Source organism: Xiphophorus maculatus, chromosome 8 (assembly GCF_002775205.1).
Source record: "Xiphophorus maculatus strain JP 163 A chromosome 8, X_maculatus-5.0-male, whole genome shotgun sequence".
Taxonomy (NCBI): domain Eukaryota; kingdom Metazoa; phylum Chordata; class Actinopteri; order Cyprinodontiformes; family Poeciliidae; genus Xiphophorus; species Xiphophorus maculatus.
This window is the reverse complement of record NC_036450.1, coordinates 27,181,729-27,197,572: the sequence shown is the minus strand read 5'-3', so window position 1 is coordinate 27,197,572 and position 15,844 is coordinate 27,181,729. Positions and strand designations below refer to the sequence as shown.

The window sequence follows — 15,844 nt, the reverse complement described above, 5'->3', positions numbered from 1 at the left end:
CTGGTTGTCTAGGACCAACAATTATATTTTCTTGAGGAATCTAAGATCCTTCAAAGTTTGCAGTAAGATCCTGCAGATCTTCTATAAATTTTTTTGTTCAGAGTGTCGTCTCATCTGCTGTTATCTGTTGGGACAGCAGCATCAGAACCAGGGACCTGATGAAGAAGGCTGGTTCTGTTCTGGGGACGACTGTGAAACCTTTGGAAATGATGATTCTGAATGAATTAACAACCCTGACCATCCTCTTCATGAGACTATGCAAATCTGAAGAAGTCAGAGGCTTCTTCAGATTCATTGTAATACAGACTACTACAAGAGACCTTTCCTGCCAACAGTCACCCTGGTGAAAAATAATATATTTAAGTATATTTTAAATATGCTGTATTTTTCTGAAATTCATTTTTAATGTTATCAAGTGGACATACTTATTAAAATTATATTAAAAATATAAAATAAATATATATATATTTTAAAAAGGCTCCTAAAAATGTAGTTTGGTACAATTTCTAAAAGTATTTTATTTTTCTAGAATATACTTTAAATTCTAATTAAATATATTACTAAAAAAAGAAATAAATAATTTATTCATGCCTCAAAACATCAAACACATGACAAAAAAGCCTTATACTTGTGTACTAAGTCTACTAAGTATAATTTTAGTTATTCCCAAAAAGCATGTGACAGTACACTTCAAATTGTGATTTTTTTACAATTACAATTAACATACATTAAGACCAAATTAGATGTTCCAAACTACCATACTTCAAGTTAAATAATCCTTAAATTTGAAGTATATTGATGATTAGTCTGGCTTCAAGTAGGCTAACATTTTATATACTCAATATATTTATTTTTCATAAGGGCATCACTATCTATAGTAACTCTTAAGAATCTGAATTGAGTTACAACATTTGATTTCCCTTTGGGATGAAAACAGTATTTTTGAGTTGAACACAGCGCCCGGTGGTGAGTCAGGAATTGTGAGGCGACTGGCGAGCATTGACGATAGAGTACTCAGGTTTACAAATGTTTGATTTATGCAATGTGGACACAGTGGAATAAGTCCACTGGGTGCTAGTGAAAGGATGGTGTTGAACGGATGACTGTCAGACTGACTGCAGTGCTGAGGAAGCTGGAGAAGCTAATGGCAGCCAATGGCCTCTCTCAGTTTCGAAAAGGGCTAAAACAAGCGGAAAACTGAAAATCCACACAAAAAGTTAAAGATAACATATTGTAGATGAAATAAGTTTATTCTGATGAACAATAAAGATGTACACATTATTATACTTTTAGTAAAAGCCTTTAAAACAGTGAACTATGACTGAATCACAATAGCAAGAAACACATCAACAGTCTCTCTGTTGTATTTCTTTACAGAAATAATGTGTCCACTTTCCAACTGTTAAAAAAAATATCTGATTTAAAACTGTTTTGCTTTTCGAAGCCAACTAAAAACCAGTTTTTAAATTTCAACTGGGCACTGAATCAACGCAGCAAAAAAAGATGTTGAAATGGGGACCAAGCCACTAGTATCCAGATGCTGCTGGAATTCTCTCAGCTGTTGTGTGGACTTTACATGTGATTAACCCCACGGAGCCTCTTGGCCAGCTGGATGTCCCGTGGGAACACTGTGACTCTCTTGGCATGGATGGCACACAAGTTGGCATCTGACAAGAGCAAGACAAGAAAGGCCTCTGCAGCCTGGAAGCACAGAGAGAGAAAGAGGTGGCAAGTGATTAAATACTAGTTGAAAGTTTACCATGCTCTGTAATATCTAGAATTTCTCTGCATTTAACTGAGTACAACTTATTTTCGGGTTCATACAACACCTACTGTAAATGTTAAAACTACATATCAATTTGGAATACCAAGTTTAGATCAATTACAAAGAAGAAGTGTCTTAGACCTGATGTCCCGTGGATAAATGAATATGACTCCTGACTGTTATACTGATGGACATTCTGTATGCTTCCATCCATCCATCCATTATCATACACCGCTAGTGTGGTCACCAGGGGTGCTGGTGCCCATTTCCAGCAGTCAGTGGGCGAGAGGCAGAATCACTCTGGACAAGTCACCAGTCCATTGCAGTACTTGTATAATTGTGTTAACATTTTTTGATGTTATTATACCAATAATAATAATAAAAATCTTTTTGCTGGTATCTGCACATCTTGATTGTTTACACGGTTTTATTGATACTTAATAAAGAATAAATGCCCAAACAAGAAGATATGGTACATTTCTTACTCTACTCTGTTGCATATTCCTTTGAATCATGCTATTTTTAATAACTGCGCAGTATTTTGTGCTGTAATTTTCCCTTACTGAACAGCAAGTTATTCTTAATTCTATTTTTTCATTTCAATGAACCTACATGCTTTGAGTGCCTGTTACTTTGCTCCCACTGTAGGACAATACAGGGTATTTTTATTCTAGTCTGTGTGTGTTGGTATGGACAGCTTACCTCCTGCAGAGCCATGAGCGCATAGACCTGCCACCGGAAAGCGGTTATGGAATAACCTTGACACACCTCCCGAACCTGAGCCAGGGAGAAACACCAGAGGTGAAAGGAAACACACAGCAGAGACTTTTTCAGGCACCTTTAAAGATTCTGGAGTTACTTTATTTCACAAAATATCTCACATGTGTAGTACCATGTGTGTTTGAGGATCTGGTTGAGATTCTGTACTATCTTATTTACATCAGGGTTTTGTTCTGGTTTTGGTTGAATAGCTTACACTTAGTCAGGCTAAAATAGTGTGACACAAGATGTTTAGTGTGGTTGAGTAAAATGTCTGATCTACTGTCCCCCAACCCACTGTCTGCTGTGTGCACCTGAAATATTCTGTAAAAAAACTAAGTAAAAACCTGCAAATCTGGACTAAGAGAAAAATACCAGGCTAATGCCGTTTTTGAGGCCTACACACATTTAAAAAGTCATCAACAAAAAATAACTCGACTTGAAGCATTCCCGACTCACCAGACGGGCAAATGACGTCTTCCTAATGAGAAAATCAGTGCTCTTCTGGTACTTCCGGATCTCCATCAGGGCCCTGGTTCCTGGTCTGAACCTCCTCTTCTTGGGGGACCCCACAGCCCGACCTGAAGAAAATGCAGAGTGTTCTTTGGTCGGAAGTTGAATTTTAAATCCTCATATTCACCCCCTGGCCACTTTCAATAAATTTAAGAGTACCCTACATTTCTTCACAAATACGGGCAAGTCACAGATGGAAGTCACCACCAGAGCAAAAAAAAAAACAAAAAACCCTAACTCTCTGTATATACAGTTAAAGCTGTGTTCACTCTGAACTCTAAAGCCAGGGCTGCTTCTTGCCTTTTAGACTGATGTGTGAAACACCTCAGACAGAAAAAAATGCTTAAATTAACTATCACAGTGATTGACTAACAGAAGATACTGTCAAAGAATTTTCACTGCTCTAGTAGAGATCATCAGATTTCTATTTTAAATATCCTGGTAATTCAAAGATGAAATAAGTGTTCAAATTAAGACTTATTCTTAGTACTTTCATCAGCAACCTGGTGAACGTACTTAAGTTTCTAGAACTTAAAGCGTCTCATCTTCAAGAGCCATCCACTCTAAGCATCTCATTAGAACACAAATCACTGCACTAGACAGTAATCGTTTTACCAAGATCAATTGTTATTTTCCAAATTTGAAAAAAGTAAAAGTTAATTTCCAAAACTGCAAAAATGTATATATGGAAAAATAATTTAAAATTACTTCATTACTGTGTTGGTTTCTGTTCCAGGTTTCCAGCCATTGTGGCAGGTAAACATAAAACCTATGTCAGCCAATCATAATCCCTCAAAACAATAACTTTAACTTTTAAATACCATATTAGGATATAAAATTAATAAAAGTGTTGACTAGGAATTGTATTAAAGAAAGAATGTGGACGCAGATAGAGGGTGAATGGCATTGTGCCTCGATTGGGAGAGACAGCTGGTGTAAAACTAGCTGTCCCTGGTTTTACACCAAAGTAGTAGGCTCCAAACTCTTTCTCCTTTGAAACTCAACATATTGGAGTAGTCAGGCTTATAAAAAAAATTAAAAAACAAGTAAAAAGTGTATGAACAAACATAAGAATCAGCACTTAGCAGACATCTTTCATCCACTGCATGACCATTGTTATGGCCAAGCAATAACAATTGTAACCTATACGACATCAGTGCTGCATCATTTGGTGCAGACTGTCATGGTTTTACTTCTAAAGATCCAGTTTCTAATGTCTAATGCAAAAAAGGAGAATTTGCAAATCTTCACTTTAGTTGGAGTTTTTATTATCATTTGTTTTTAGCGCTATTAGACAGAGGATACATAAATTATTAACGCAACGTAGCCACATTTTTATGTGATTTAGATAAAAGGAAAAAAATTAATAAATCACAAAAATCTAACTGGTTTATCATATAGTCAGCTACATGTGGACAAGGCATAAGGGTTCAAAGGACAAAGGAGACAAAGTATTCTGCACCAGTCACTAGTTCTCTCTCACTTACCTGACGGTTCAGATGAAGGTCCACTTCTCCTCGGGGAGACAACTGCTGACTTAGGTGTTCTAGGGGCTGGCACTGGGGGGCGGTGGACAGGGGTATGGCCCTTTCTGCGGCTGGCAGGTGTATGGCGAGGCATGCTCTCTGACACACAGGTGAAAGGCAGAACAGGAGAAGACCTCCTTCAGATGGTGTCATTCTACAAAATAAACTTTTCTTAAACTTAAAAAAAAAAGTTAAGATGACTAAGTTTGTTATAAAATCTGAAAATAAAAACAAAGTCCAATTTACTTAGCTTTCAAAATAAAACATTCAATTTACTACATATGTACAAAATCTTTTTGTGGATCTAGAGAAATTTTATTTTGTAGCAATGACAGTAAAAGTAGCTCTTTGAAAAGGTTGCTAACACCAAGTGTAGATGGGGGGCCATGTATTGGTAGGTTTGCAGTTTTGTGTGTACTTTGCTTTCAGAGGATGGATCGAACAGCAATCCATGACACATTCAAGGTTTCTAAAATCTTGGGATTTTTGTAAGGGGAGAGGAGGGTAAAAAATATTTTGGCATTTCAGGCTGTAATGAGAGGAAATGTGAAAAGGTTCAAGTCCAGTTAATACTTTTGTCTGGCGCTTTCTTCAAATCATTACTTTATTAAAACTCTTCTTGGGCTGTCATCAGAAACTTTAGCTTGTATGAGGTCACTGCACAAGAGAAGTCACATTACATCTACTTCATTCAGAAGTAGAGGTGAGTAGAGTAGTGCCAGTAGTGTGAACATAAATATCTTTAGATGACATAAAGAAAGACGTCCTGCTTAAAACGTTACTGGATATGCCTACATTCATTCAGTAAAACTGCAGCAGCTGGGCTCGAGAAAGAAAAATGTGCTTGCAGCTATATTGTTAATTCAATATCACAGTAACCAGTGTAAAATTTCATTCTAAAAAGGTAACAGGTTCTATATGTAGGTGTTCTGTATGTAACAGGTTCAACATATAGAACCTTTTTCCTTTTCAACATTGGCATCACGGCCTGATGTTGTATCAGCAGTTTTAATACATTCTTTTTATATAACATTTTATCCATTGTTATAGCAGTAGTTGGTGTTTTCCAAGTAAGACTATGCTAACAAACACTAGTGCATCATGAACTTTTTCAGTTTGTTGTTACATCAAGCAGAAACAAAAGAAAAAGAAAGAAATCAAGGAATGTATTTGCATTTACCTTTAAACTAATAAACATGTTTTCTGTCGAAGTGACAAAGAAGCATAGTTCTACAGGTTTCCATGTGCAGGTAAGCGATGGACAACATTCAGGGAGAAGAACTCTATAGAACTCCAGAGAGGCGCTAGCAGTCCCCAAAAAGTTCTAAATCACAGAAACATATTTTAGTCTGGATGGTTCCATTTCTCAGCATGTAGCTGAACGCTTTGCTACGAAACATGATCCATATGATGAATAAATGATTAGCTCTATGTCTGGTAGAAATATCATGACGTTTTTACACGAGCGGTGCATCGTCGGTTTCTTTGTTTGTTTTTTAAGAAAAAAAGCTGACAAGAAGCAGCATGAAAACATCAGGGCTAAACCATCACATTAAACCTAAAAACGTTTTACCTTGTAAAACGGGTTGAAAAAATACCAGCGACTGACACTACTCCCGTTTTCTCCTTTGTTAAGTTCCACAGACGAGCAGCTTTCAATTCAAACGACGCTTCAATCTCTGCTCGACCAATCACGTTAGTCAAAAATAAAAACAATAGGGGCGGGACATCCTGTTAGTTAGTGAACTTCCTGTTTTTGCAGGGCAGACGACTGGATGACTTATTACTGCCATCTAATGTTCATTTACAAATCGATCGTGTACTTACAGTAGCTTACCTATCTGTACGTAAGCTACAAACATGAAGCCAGACACAAACTGTGGATACTGTGGAGACGCTTTCCTCTCAGAGCCAGCCGAATTGTAAGGCTGCAATAAAAAAAGTGTGAATCTCGTAATGATAACCACTACGTTTTATCAATAAACAAATGCTTATATACTCTTATTTTGTTCTCTGTTAAAAAGAAAGCCTATCCATTAATATCACAATCTCGTATGTCATATGTATGATTTCCATTTAATCTGGGGAGCCACACTGTTGTAGAAATCTGTTCTATCTCATGTTTCTATTTTGCATCTGTTTTGCTTTCTTTATTGAATAATTTTAAGTAAAGGAAATAGCCAGATTATTAATTTTACATTGATAACAACAAATATGTAAATAGCATAGAAACAAAATAGGCCAAAGTCTCAGCAAGTGAATGATTCAAATGATTATCTTTTATAAATTACGTTCTGCACCGTCTTTTCAGAGAAGGCAGTGACAAAGTGAAGGTTCAGTTGCCTTCAATTTAAGCCTGCTGCAGCATCGTCCTTCAAACTCTGAAAACGTCACTACTTACATCAGGAAGCTATAATGTGGTATAGACAAAAAAATAAATTAATTAAAAATAGAAATTTTCACAAATTTTTAAAATGATTGATGTGAATAATGCATGAACCAAATTCAAAAGCTTTGGTTTTGTTTTATGGAGCTGTAATCGTAACTGTAATTGATTCAATATTTGACAATTTAACAATATTTGATTCTCAAAACAGCTACTGTAAATAAAAGGAATGTACTTTTATTTCTGAAGTCACAGATATGATTGGAAGTGCAAGAAAAGATCAACACATATGAAGGCACAGCATCGACATCAGAATGTAAAAAATCTTTACACTAAATTATAGAGCCAACATCATCCAGTTAGTGGGCTTCTTGTAAATGTCTATATAGTTTATGAAACTATATAAGTGTTGACATGAACTATGTCAATACAGTCCAATTTTACTCATTAGCAAATATGTTGCTAATGAGTGAAAAGGACAGACTCTCTTACTATCCACACTCTGGTGTTTTTTTTCAGTTTTGGATTTCCTAACAGAACTGATTGGAAAAGATAAGTTGCTTTTCACGATGCTTGTCATCTATCATTACCACTATCATTGTCAAAGGTGTGAAGCAATCCTTATGTGAAGTTAAGAACCCATTATTCAACAGCTATGAAGTTAATTGTCCTATAGATCTCATGTCTGACAATTAACAGAACTGAAAAGGAAGGAAGATATAATTTTGTCTCCATCTGTAGAGTGACATTATGGTTGATAACATCCTGAATGAGCTGACTCACCAGGTTCCATCTTTCCAGGTCACATGGAATAAATACACTGTAAAAAGGTGTATTTATTCCATTGCTGTGTATTTACTCTGTTGCAGTTCCTGGCTTATTAATGTTTTGTTTGATAATGATCAGAGCCACATATATGGAATTTGTTTCTTTGTTCTAATATCTCCATAACTCTCTGCTGAAAGTTCATTTCAGCGGTGGAAGAACAGTCATTCAGTTTGGTTCTCTTTTTACAGTGGTGCTCTGGAGGCTTGGCTTTCCTAAACAAGTGAAAGTAAAAGTAAAAACTGCTAAAAAGCACCGAGTCTGTCGGACCTGCATTGAGCCACAGCTTTGCTTTAAGTCTTCATCTCACAACCTACTGAACATGCTTCACAGTTTGAACCCCCATCAGCAGCAGAATGGAGGTTTCTCCTTCGAGAACAGCCGCAGGTAAAGAAGCTTTTCTCCTTTAATGCCAAGAAAAGTCCCGGAAGTTAATGCTAGGGTAGCTAAACAACACCAGTATGAACATTTCTGCTTTTCTGGCCACTTCTTGATCTTTTCCAGGAATGCGGTTTTGGAGTCCAGTTTGTTAGAGGGGGCATACAAAACTCCTAATCCCAGAAAGACAGGGACCACCATCGCTGGGATGGTTTATAAGGTAAGAGAGTTCTATTTAGATGTAAACTCCCCCGTTTTGGAGCTGTGCTGTGTGTACTTAAAGTGATATTTCAAAACCTAACAAAATCCATAGAGAATTTGACAGATTGAATAAGGTGTTTTTGGTCAAATGAATGTTTGATGAAAGCCACATTTGTGGAGGCAACAGGTGACAGTATTAGTTTACTGTTCAGAAGTAAGCACTTCACATCAGTCAGGTGGGGTTTCTCCTCCGTTGTTCCAGGATGGAGTGGTTCTGGGAGCAGATACCAGAGCTACTGATGACATGGTGGTGGCTGACAAAAACTGCATGAAGATTCACTACATCGCTCCAAAAATCTAGTGAGTACAGCTGCTGAATACAGTTGTTCTTCCCTTTTCTGACTGAGGTTAAAGGATTTCTTTTTGTTGGAGATAATATGAACATATTTTACAATACTCGTTTTTTACATAATTATTCAAGATGATTTGCTAGCCAGATAATTAATTAAACCTACTCACTTTGTACCTAATATCATACAGAATTACCTGAAAATGGTATTGTTAGTAAATGAAACTGAATTGAGATTAAACTGAACATTTCATTGGGTTGTGTTTCTGCGCTGAGCATCAATCCAGCCCTGATTCTTTACCCTCAAAAACACACTACTTTAAGTACACACTTAAAGTACTCATAAATGCATGTGTGAGTGCATGTGCACTCACACATGCATTTATGGATGAATAATCAAAATAGATATATGAATATTCACATTCCCAACCTTCTTCTGTTGTTGTCCTAATAATTATTCTGCAACTTTAAGGACTGTATATCTATAAAATCCTTTTTATTCCTCTGACTGTTCAACTTACATCTTTCTCTAAGTTGCATAAAACAATCTAAAGAGTAATTGAAACAAAAAGTGAATCTAAAGTATAGCAATTAGCTTCACCCATATCAGCTGTTCCACTGTCCTCTACGTTCTGCAGCTGCTGTGGAGCTGGTGTGGCTGCAGATGCAGAAATGGCCACACAGATGATGGCATCTAACGTGGAGCTGCACATGCTCAACACTGGCCGACCCCCACTTGTTGCCATGGTAACCAGACAACTGAAACAAATGCTGTTCAGGTGAGGTCTTCTATGCTGAAAGGGGACCCAAAGACAAGATTAACAGAAAAAACAACTTTCTTGTCACTTTTCTTGAGTTTTGGTTCTTGCTTGTTTGATCATTTTGGGGGGTATTTTATGTAGTTTATTTTTTCATGTCTATTATTATTATTATTATTATTATTATTATTATTATTATTATTAAGAGGATGTCAAATTAGTTCATTCCATGCTTAATTTCTTATTCATGGGCTCTGTATCTTCTATATTTGAATTTGTTTTTCCTCTGTTTGTAATTTTTACTCCATTCTTCCTTCCTAAACTGTTCCAACTCTATCAGTGCCTTCTGCTGACAGCCATCCTCAAAGCATATTGACGCTTTGTGTCACAATGGGTGAAACATGGTGTTGGTGGACTTCATCATTTTGATCTCATCAGACCTAAGAACTTTCTTCCACTTCACCATGGAGTTTCCCATGTGCCTTTAAGCAAACCCTAGTCAAGCCTTAATCTGAATTTCTTTGAAAGTCGTTTTCTCATTGACTGGTGAAGAACCAGGGCAACAGTTGTTGTCTGCAGAGTTTCTCCATCCCAGCTATTGAAGCTTGCAGGTTACCATGACTACTCAGTGTAGTCATGGAGGACTGGTGTCCTCTCTCACCAGTCTCCTTCTTGCACGTTCAGGGCTTAGAGATTTTTGAGTTTCCATCCACTGACATACTTTTTATTAACCTTTTCTCTGACTTACTTTGAGTGTTGTTTAGTCTTTATGCTTAGACTTAGACTTACACTGACTTTATTGTCATTTTGCATGCACAGGGTGTATACAGAACGAAATTTCGTTGCATGCGGCTCAGGACAGTGTTTTGAGCTTCCAATGTTGTGAGGTTACTCCAGAATAAAATACAGTATAAAATATGAATATAAATCTAAATATAAAATATAAAGTGCAGGACTGACAGTAAAATAGAAGTTATTTAGCTATCATGCTGTAATGCCAGGAATGTTGCTGGCCCAGTGAATGGATGGCACATTTTGGACCTTCTAGGCATAGCTGTCTTTATACTACGATCTGGAGACACTGCATCCAGATTGCTCCCATCTGATCTCCACTTCACTCATTGTGAGAACACCAGCACCAATTGGCTGGATTCTCTGTTGAATTAGGTCACTTTACAGGGGGTGAATATTTGTGCAGTTAACTATTTAATGCTTCATATTTTAAAATTGCTAGAAATCTTTAGAAATCAGTTTTCACTTTAGCATTAAAAATATTTTTAAATTATTTTTGGCCTAAAAAATCTAATTTTGTTTATGACGAACGCTTTATTAAAGCTGGAAGAGAGTAAAATATCCAAGTGGGTGAGTATTTTTTGTAGGCGCTGTATGTAGAGAAAATATCAGAAAAAAGATACATATGGTCTAAAATTATTTTTGATGTCTGATGTTTTAGGTACCAGGGACACATGGGCTCATCAGTGATTGTTGGAGGAGTTGATGTGACGGGAGCTCACCTATACAGTGTTTATCCACATGGCTCCTATGATAAACTGCCTTTCCTCACCATGGGTATGTTTTTTTTTTGTTTGTTTTTTAAGCGATGGTGTAAATTAAATTGTCTGGGGAGATGAGAAACCTCCAAAGAGAAACATTCCGTGAAACAACTTAAATAATTAAATTATATCAACTATTGACTATTTCATATCTTGGAATGCACAATATTTTCTCTGCTACATTCTTTCTCTGAATGCTTTAATGCTCTTACACATCCTAACACTAACTTTCTTTGTCTTCTCTAATCTGGACTGAAGTTATGCCACACTTTCCCAACAGTTTCATATCTGTCCTTTCCCGGTCGTCTAGGAGAGATTCAGTACCCCCAAGAACTTTAACCTTAATCATCTCTAGCAATATGCCATGCTATGTTGCTTTGTTTCGCTTTGTTTCTCCAGCTTCATTTATCTCAGTTACTTTGTCTTTGGCCAAGACACTTCACCAACCTTACCTACCACCATCAGTGTGTGACTAGGTGAATGACTGAATATTGTGTGAAGAACTTTGGAGTCCATTCACCATTTAGATTCCTCCAGCTGTTCTTGTTCTTTCAAGATTCTCCCTATTCCCTAATCCATTTTTCTTTCTATCTGAACTATGATTGAACAGTTTGAAGTCACCTCTTCTTTGCTTTCCTTCTGTTTGTCTACTGTACACAAAGAATATCTACCATTCTTCTCTCCATCATGTCTGACAACTTTCAGCTTTTATCTGCTGCACAGTAGTCTACAGATTCAAATGCCCATCTCTAACCTCTACATCAAGATATTTCTTCTTCTCCTGCTGCCTTGGCATGCTTCCCTTCTGTCCTCTCATTGGTTGTAAGGAAAATTTCTAATTCCAGCTCAAGTTTAGCATCAGATGCTCCTTACCAATTTATCTGGGCTTGAAACCAATACTGAGAGAGGCGACAGAATGTACCTATACCACATGTACATACATTACATTTTGTGCATCCATGTGGGGATTTGACTCTATAGCTTTCTTTCTTTTATACCAGCCAATGCAGACCATAGACAAGGTTGTTTGGCAATTAAAAAAGGTACAAGTGTTTATTGATCTGTGTTTCTTTCAAAGGGCAGAATTACTAAAATGCATTTATTGGTGAAGCTGCTGATCAAATGTCATTTTGTAGCCAAAGTATAAAAACTAAACTTGGCTTAAGCTTCATTTCAAAAGAAGGTACATATTTTGAAATGAGTAGCAACAATTTTTTAATAATAATAATAATAATACATTTTATTTGACAGTGCCTTTTCAAAACACCTAAAGACACTTTACAACATTAAAAACACAAATTAAACAGTAAAGTAGCCACTCTGGTAATAATAAGTGCACATGGGGCTATTGTTGAGTGTTTTGATACAAAACTTAAAGCTCAAGATGGCAATAGAGATATTTATAATTAATTACTTTGTTAGTGGAACAGTGAAATGTTCTGAAAATGTCATGATCCTGTCTTGTGTTCTGTTGACTATTGCTTTAGGCTCTGGAGCCGCTGCTGCTGTTTCAGTGTTTGAGGACAGATTCAAACCCAACATGGAGGTACGATTGACAATCTGTTACCTTGTCAAAAAAGACATGATCTAACTTTTCATACATCATTAAGGTAACCATGGGAACAGTGCCACTATTAAACTGGATCAGGAAGCATGTATGCAGGAAGTTGTAATGTTGTTTTCTGATGGGTTGGACTGTCAAATGACCATCACTGATCATTCAGCAGGTCATCTGTGCCGAACCATTTGCAGGTCCTTAGAGAACTACTCACACCCACTGAACTTTTACAAATTTTGTGATGTTACAACTATGCACTTTAATGTTATGCAACAGACCAACTCTAGATATAAACCAAAGATGTAACATGGAATAAAAACAATAATTGTTTTAAAAAAATTTAAAGTGTATTTGTATTTAGTCCCCTTGGATGAATACTTTGTAGAATGGCAGGTAGCTGAAATTAAACCTGCAGGTATTCTGGGGTTTGTCTTCACCAGCTCTGCACATCTAGATACTAATATTGTATGTTTGCCCATTGTTATTTGCAAAGAAGCTTGAGCTTAGTCAGATTCCATGGGAACCTGTTTTCAAGTCTTGCTGCATATTTTCTGTTGGATTTAGTTCTGGACTTTGGGTCATAATACATGAATGTGCCTGACTCTAAAATTCCCCTGCTGGGAGGTGAGTCTTCACCCCAGTCTCAAATCCTTTGCAGCCTCCTACATGTTTTCCTCCAGGATTCCCTTTGTTTAGCACCATTTATCTAGCACATCTACTGTGACCAGTTTCCCTGCACCTGCTGTGTCGTTGTGTGGAGGGTAAGATAGGCCTACTTTTTATGCTACATGTGATGAAGGCTGTAGGGGAGTAATTATTTCGGTTGTGCAGTTTTAGCCAGGAAGTGGATAAAACTAATGTTCTGGAAAGATTGTTTTTGTGTTTCATAGCAGGTCACCCTAATCTGAAAAATCAGGAGGGAGTTCAGATGTGGAAAGATAAGGAAATAACTTTCAAAGTGCTGTAAGCTGTCACATAGTCAGTTTTGAAATATCCCAGCTGTGGACAATTCCAGGAAACACTCGCAGAACTCCAGCATGAAACGAGCAGAGAGATCAGCACAAGTTGAAGGAAAGGACACCATTGGTTAAAACATCCAAATACACACCACCAGATCTGAAAGGTCTTGCAACCAATAAGAAATGGGAATTTTTCTGTAAATGTGGCATTTGTAATGTGTATGCAGATGTGCTGAATAAATCTCCCCTCAGTTGACATGATTGGAGAAGAGAGATTAAAGTCCTCTGTGATGTTTGTTACTCCATAGGTTTGCCGCTTTTCAGCCCTAAGAAGGCCAGAGAGGTTTGGTTTGACCGGAGAACCTTCTTACACGTGTTTAGTGAAGCCAAAAGTTGTTCACACCACAGATGTTCCAACCTGAGCAATGAGTCTGTGCAACTCCCTCAGTCACCACGGTCCATTTGACTGCTTCTCTGATCATTGTCTGAGCATTCGTCAGTTTACCTGGACCGTCATGTTTTAGTAGACTTTTTTAGTTGTATCAAGTGCTTTAAGTTTTCAGAGCAGAACTCTGAGATGTTTTTGTTGTGCTTTTGATCTCTAATGTTTTCTAAAAAAAAAAAAAAAAATTCTCTGTGACCTGAAACAAAACAGCTGCGTTTGTACTCAGGGATTTTATTTAGGTGTCTGAGTAGTTTGTATAAAATGTTGGGGGTGGGCAATGAAACAGTCTTCACAGTGCTATTGTGCAGCCCTGTTTATCTATAATATAATGACTTAATAAAATACATTACTACATTTAATCTCATTGCAACCATAGAAAACAAAGTTCAAATGGTATGAATACTTTTCTGATTCACTTTAATCTCTTGTGACTGCAAACAATCAATAAATTAGAGCTTGAGCAAATGTTAGCTTTATCTACTGTTTCTTAGATGTGGAAGAAGCATCACTACTATGTCCCTGCAGTACTATGCCATAACACTATCTCAAAGGACACTTACCTTTCCTCTTATTAATAGCAGCAATCATGAAAATGATCTTCTTCTTTTCTTGTCTGCTCTTAAGCTGGAGGAAGCCAAGCAGCTTGTGAGGGATGCCATTGCTGCAGGAATCTTCTGTGACCTGGGCTCAGGCAGCAATGTGGATCTGTGTGTCATAACTGAAGCTGGAGTGCAATTTCTGAGAGGTTATGACAAGCCCACAGCAAAGGGTCAAAGGTGAGCTTACTAAGGCTGACTTCCTTTAAATCTCGACTAAAAACTCACCTGTTTAGGTTTGTATTTGAAACGTAATCAATTACGAATTTAATGATGGCACTTGACTTAATGTAATGTTTTTTGATTGTTGATTCTATGCTGCATGACTTTGTGTTTGTTATGATGTAAAGCACTTTGAAATGCTTTGCTGCTGAAATGTGCTATACAAATAAAATTTGATTGATTGATTTGATAAGGGATCTCTTTTATGCAGAGAACCTATGGGTCCTTAAGGTCTGGTGTCCTGCAACTTTTAGATGTGTCCCTGGTCCAACACCCCTGAAACAAATAGCTCAATCACCTCCTCGGTATGCAGTCAGGTTCTCCAGAGTCCTGATGGTGAATTGATTATTTGACTCAGCTGTGTTGAAGCAGAGACACATCTAAAATCTACAGGACACTGGGCCTCCTGGACTGGAGTTGAAGACCCTTTCACTAACTACACTCTCAATAGAGAGTATAAGAATTTGACAATCAAAGCTCCATGAAACAGCTGAACTCAGATAAATTCGAAAGCTAATATTTTTTCATTCACAGATGAAAACTGACTCTTTTGTCTTGTTCTATTTCACTCTTTCCACCAGAGAGGGACAGTACCGCTATAAGCCTGGCACCACAGCCGTCCTGACCAAAACTGAGACTCCACTTTCTCTGGATGTTGTTGATGAATCTGTTCAGTTGATGGATACTGAATGATATGTTTGAAACATGTACTCTGGAGTATATTTGGTGTCAATCAAATAAACTGAATCAGTATACTGACTGAAGAAGTGTTTCTTATTTTTGTTACAATCATTTTGTCACCTTTCTGTAATAATGGCCCAAGTCTTTTTTTTTTTTTTTTTTTTTTTTTTACCTAAATTGTCTTTTGGCATATAAGAGATGTTGGTTTTCTTTTTCTAAAATCACTTTTGACAAAATGTGATTTAGGGCATAATTTTAGGAAGGTGATGATTTGGAACAGGGCTGCACAATAGCACTGTTGCCTTGCAGCAAGTAGGTCCTGGGTTTGATTTCCAGCCCTGGGTCTTGTTCTTGCATGCGTGGGTTCTTT

At 37.1% G+C, this 15,844-nt stretch overlaps 2 protein-coding genes across 3 annotated transcripts; one reads left to right on the top strand and one right to left on the bottom strand.

Annotated features, from left to right (window-relative positions):
* Positions 1 to 1,234: 1,234 nt before the first annotated feature.
* On the bottom strand, positions 1,235 to 6,238 carry LOC102222902 (histone H3-like centromeric protein A). 2 transcript variants are annotated; one of them, XM_023337994.1, is made up of 6 exons: positions 6,137 to 6,238; positions 5,744 to 5,887; positions 4,525 to 4,662; positions 2,984 to 3,105; positions 2,468 to 2,542; positions 1,235 to 1,701 (listed from the first exon to the last, which is right to left on the bottom strand). In XM_023337994.1, the coding sequence occupies exons 3-6, from the start codon at positions 4,655 to 4,657 to the stop codon at positions 1,573 to 1,575; spliced, it is 459 nt and encodes a 152-aa protein (XP_023193762.1). In that variant the 5' UTR covers positions 4,658 to 4,662; positions 5,744 to 5,887; positions 6,137 to 6,238; the 3' UTR covers positions 1,235 to 1,572. The 2 variants fall into 2 exon arrangements, with proteins under 2 accessions (XP_023193762.1, XP_005810061.1); XM_005810004.3 differs by lacking the exon at positions 5,744 to 5,887.
* Positions 6,239 to 7,997: 1,759 nt separating this feature from the next.
* LOC102219594 (proteasome subunit beta type-7-like) lies at positions 7,998 to 15,557 on the top strand. Its single transcript, XM_005809991.2, has 8 exons — positions 7,998 to 8,161; positions 8,279 to 8,372; positions 8,616 to 8,713; positions 9,341 to 9,481; positions 10,914 to 11,029; positions 12,501 to 12,559; positions 14,600 to 14,751; positions 15,375 to 15,557. Exons 1-8 carry the CDS (start codon positions 8,097 to 8,099, stop codon positions 15,484 to 15,486), a joined length of 837 nt encoding a protein of 278 aa, XP_005810048.1. The 5' UTR covers positions 7,998 to 8,096; the 3' UTR covers positions 15,487 to 15,557.
* Positions 15,558 to 15,844: the final 287 nt, after the last annotated feature.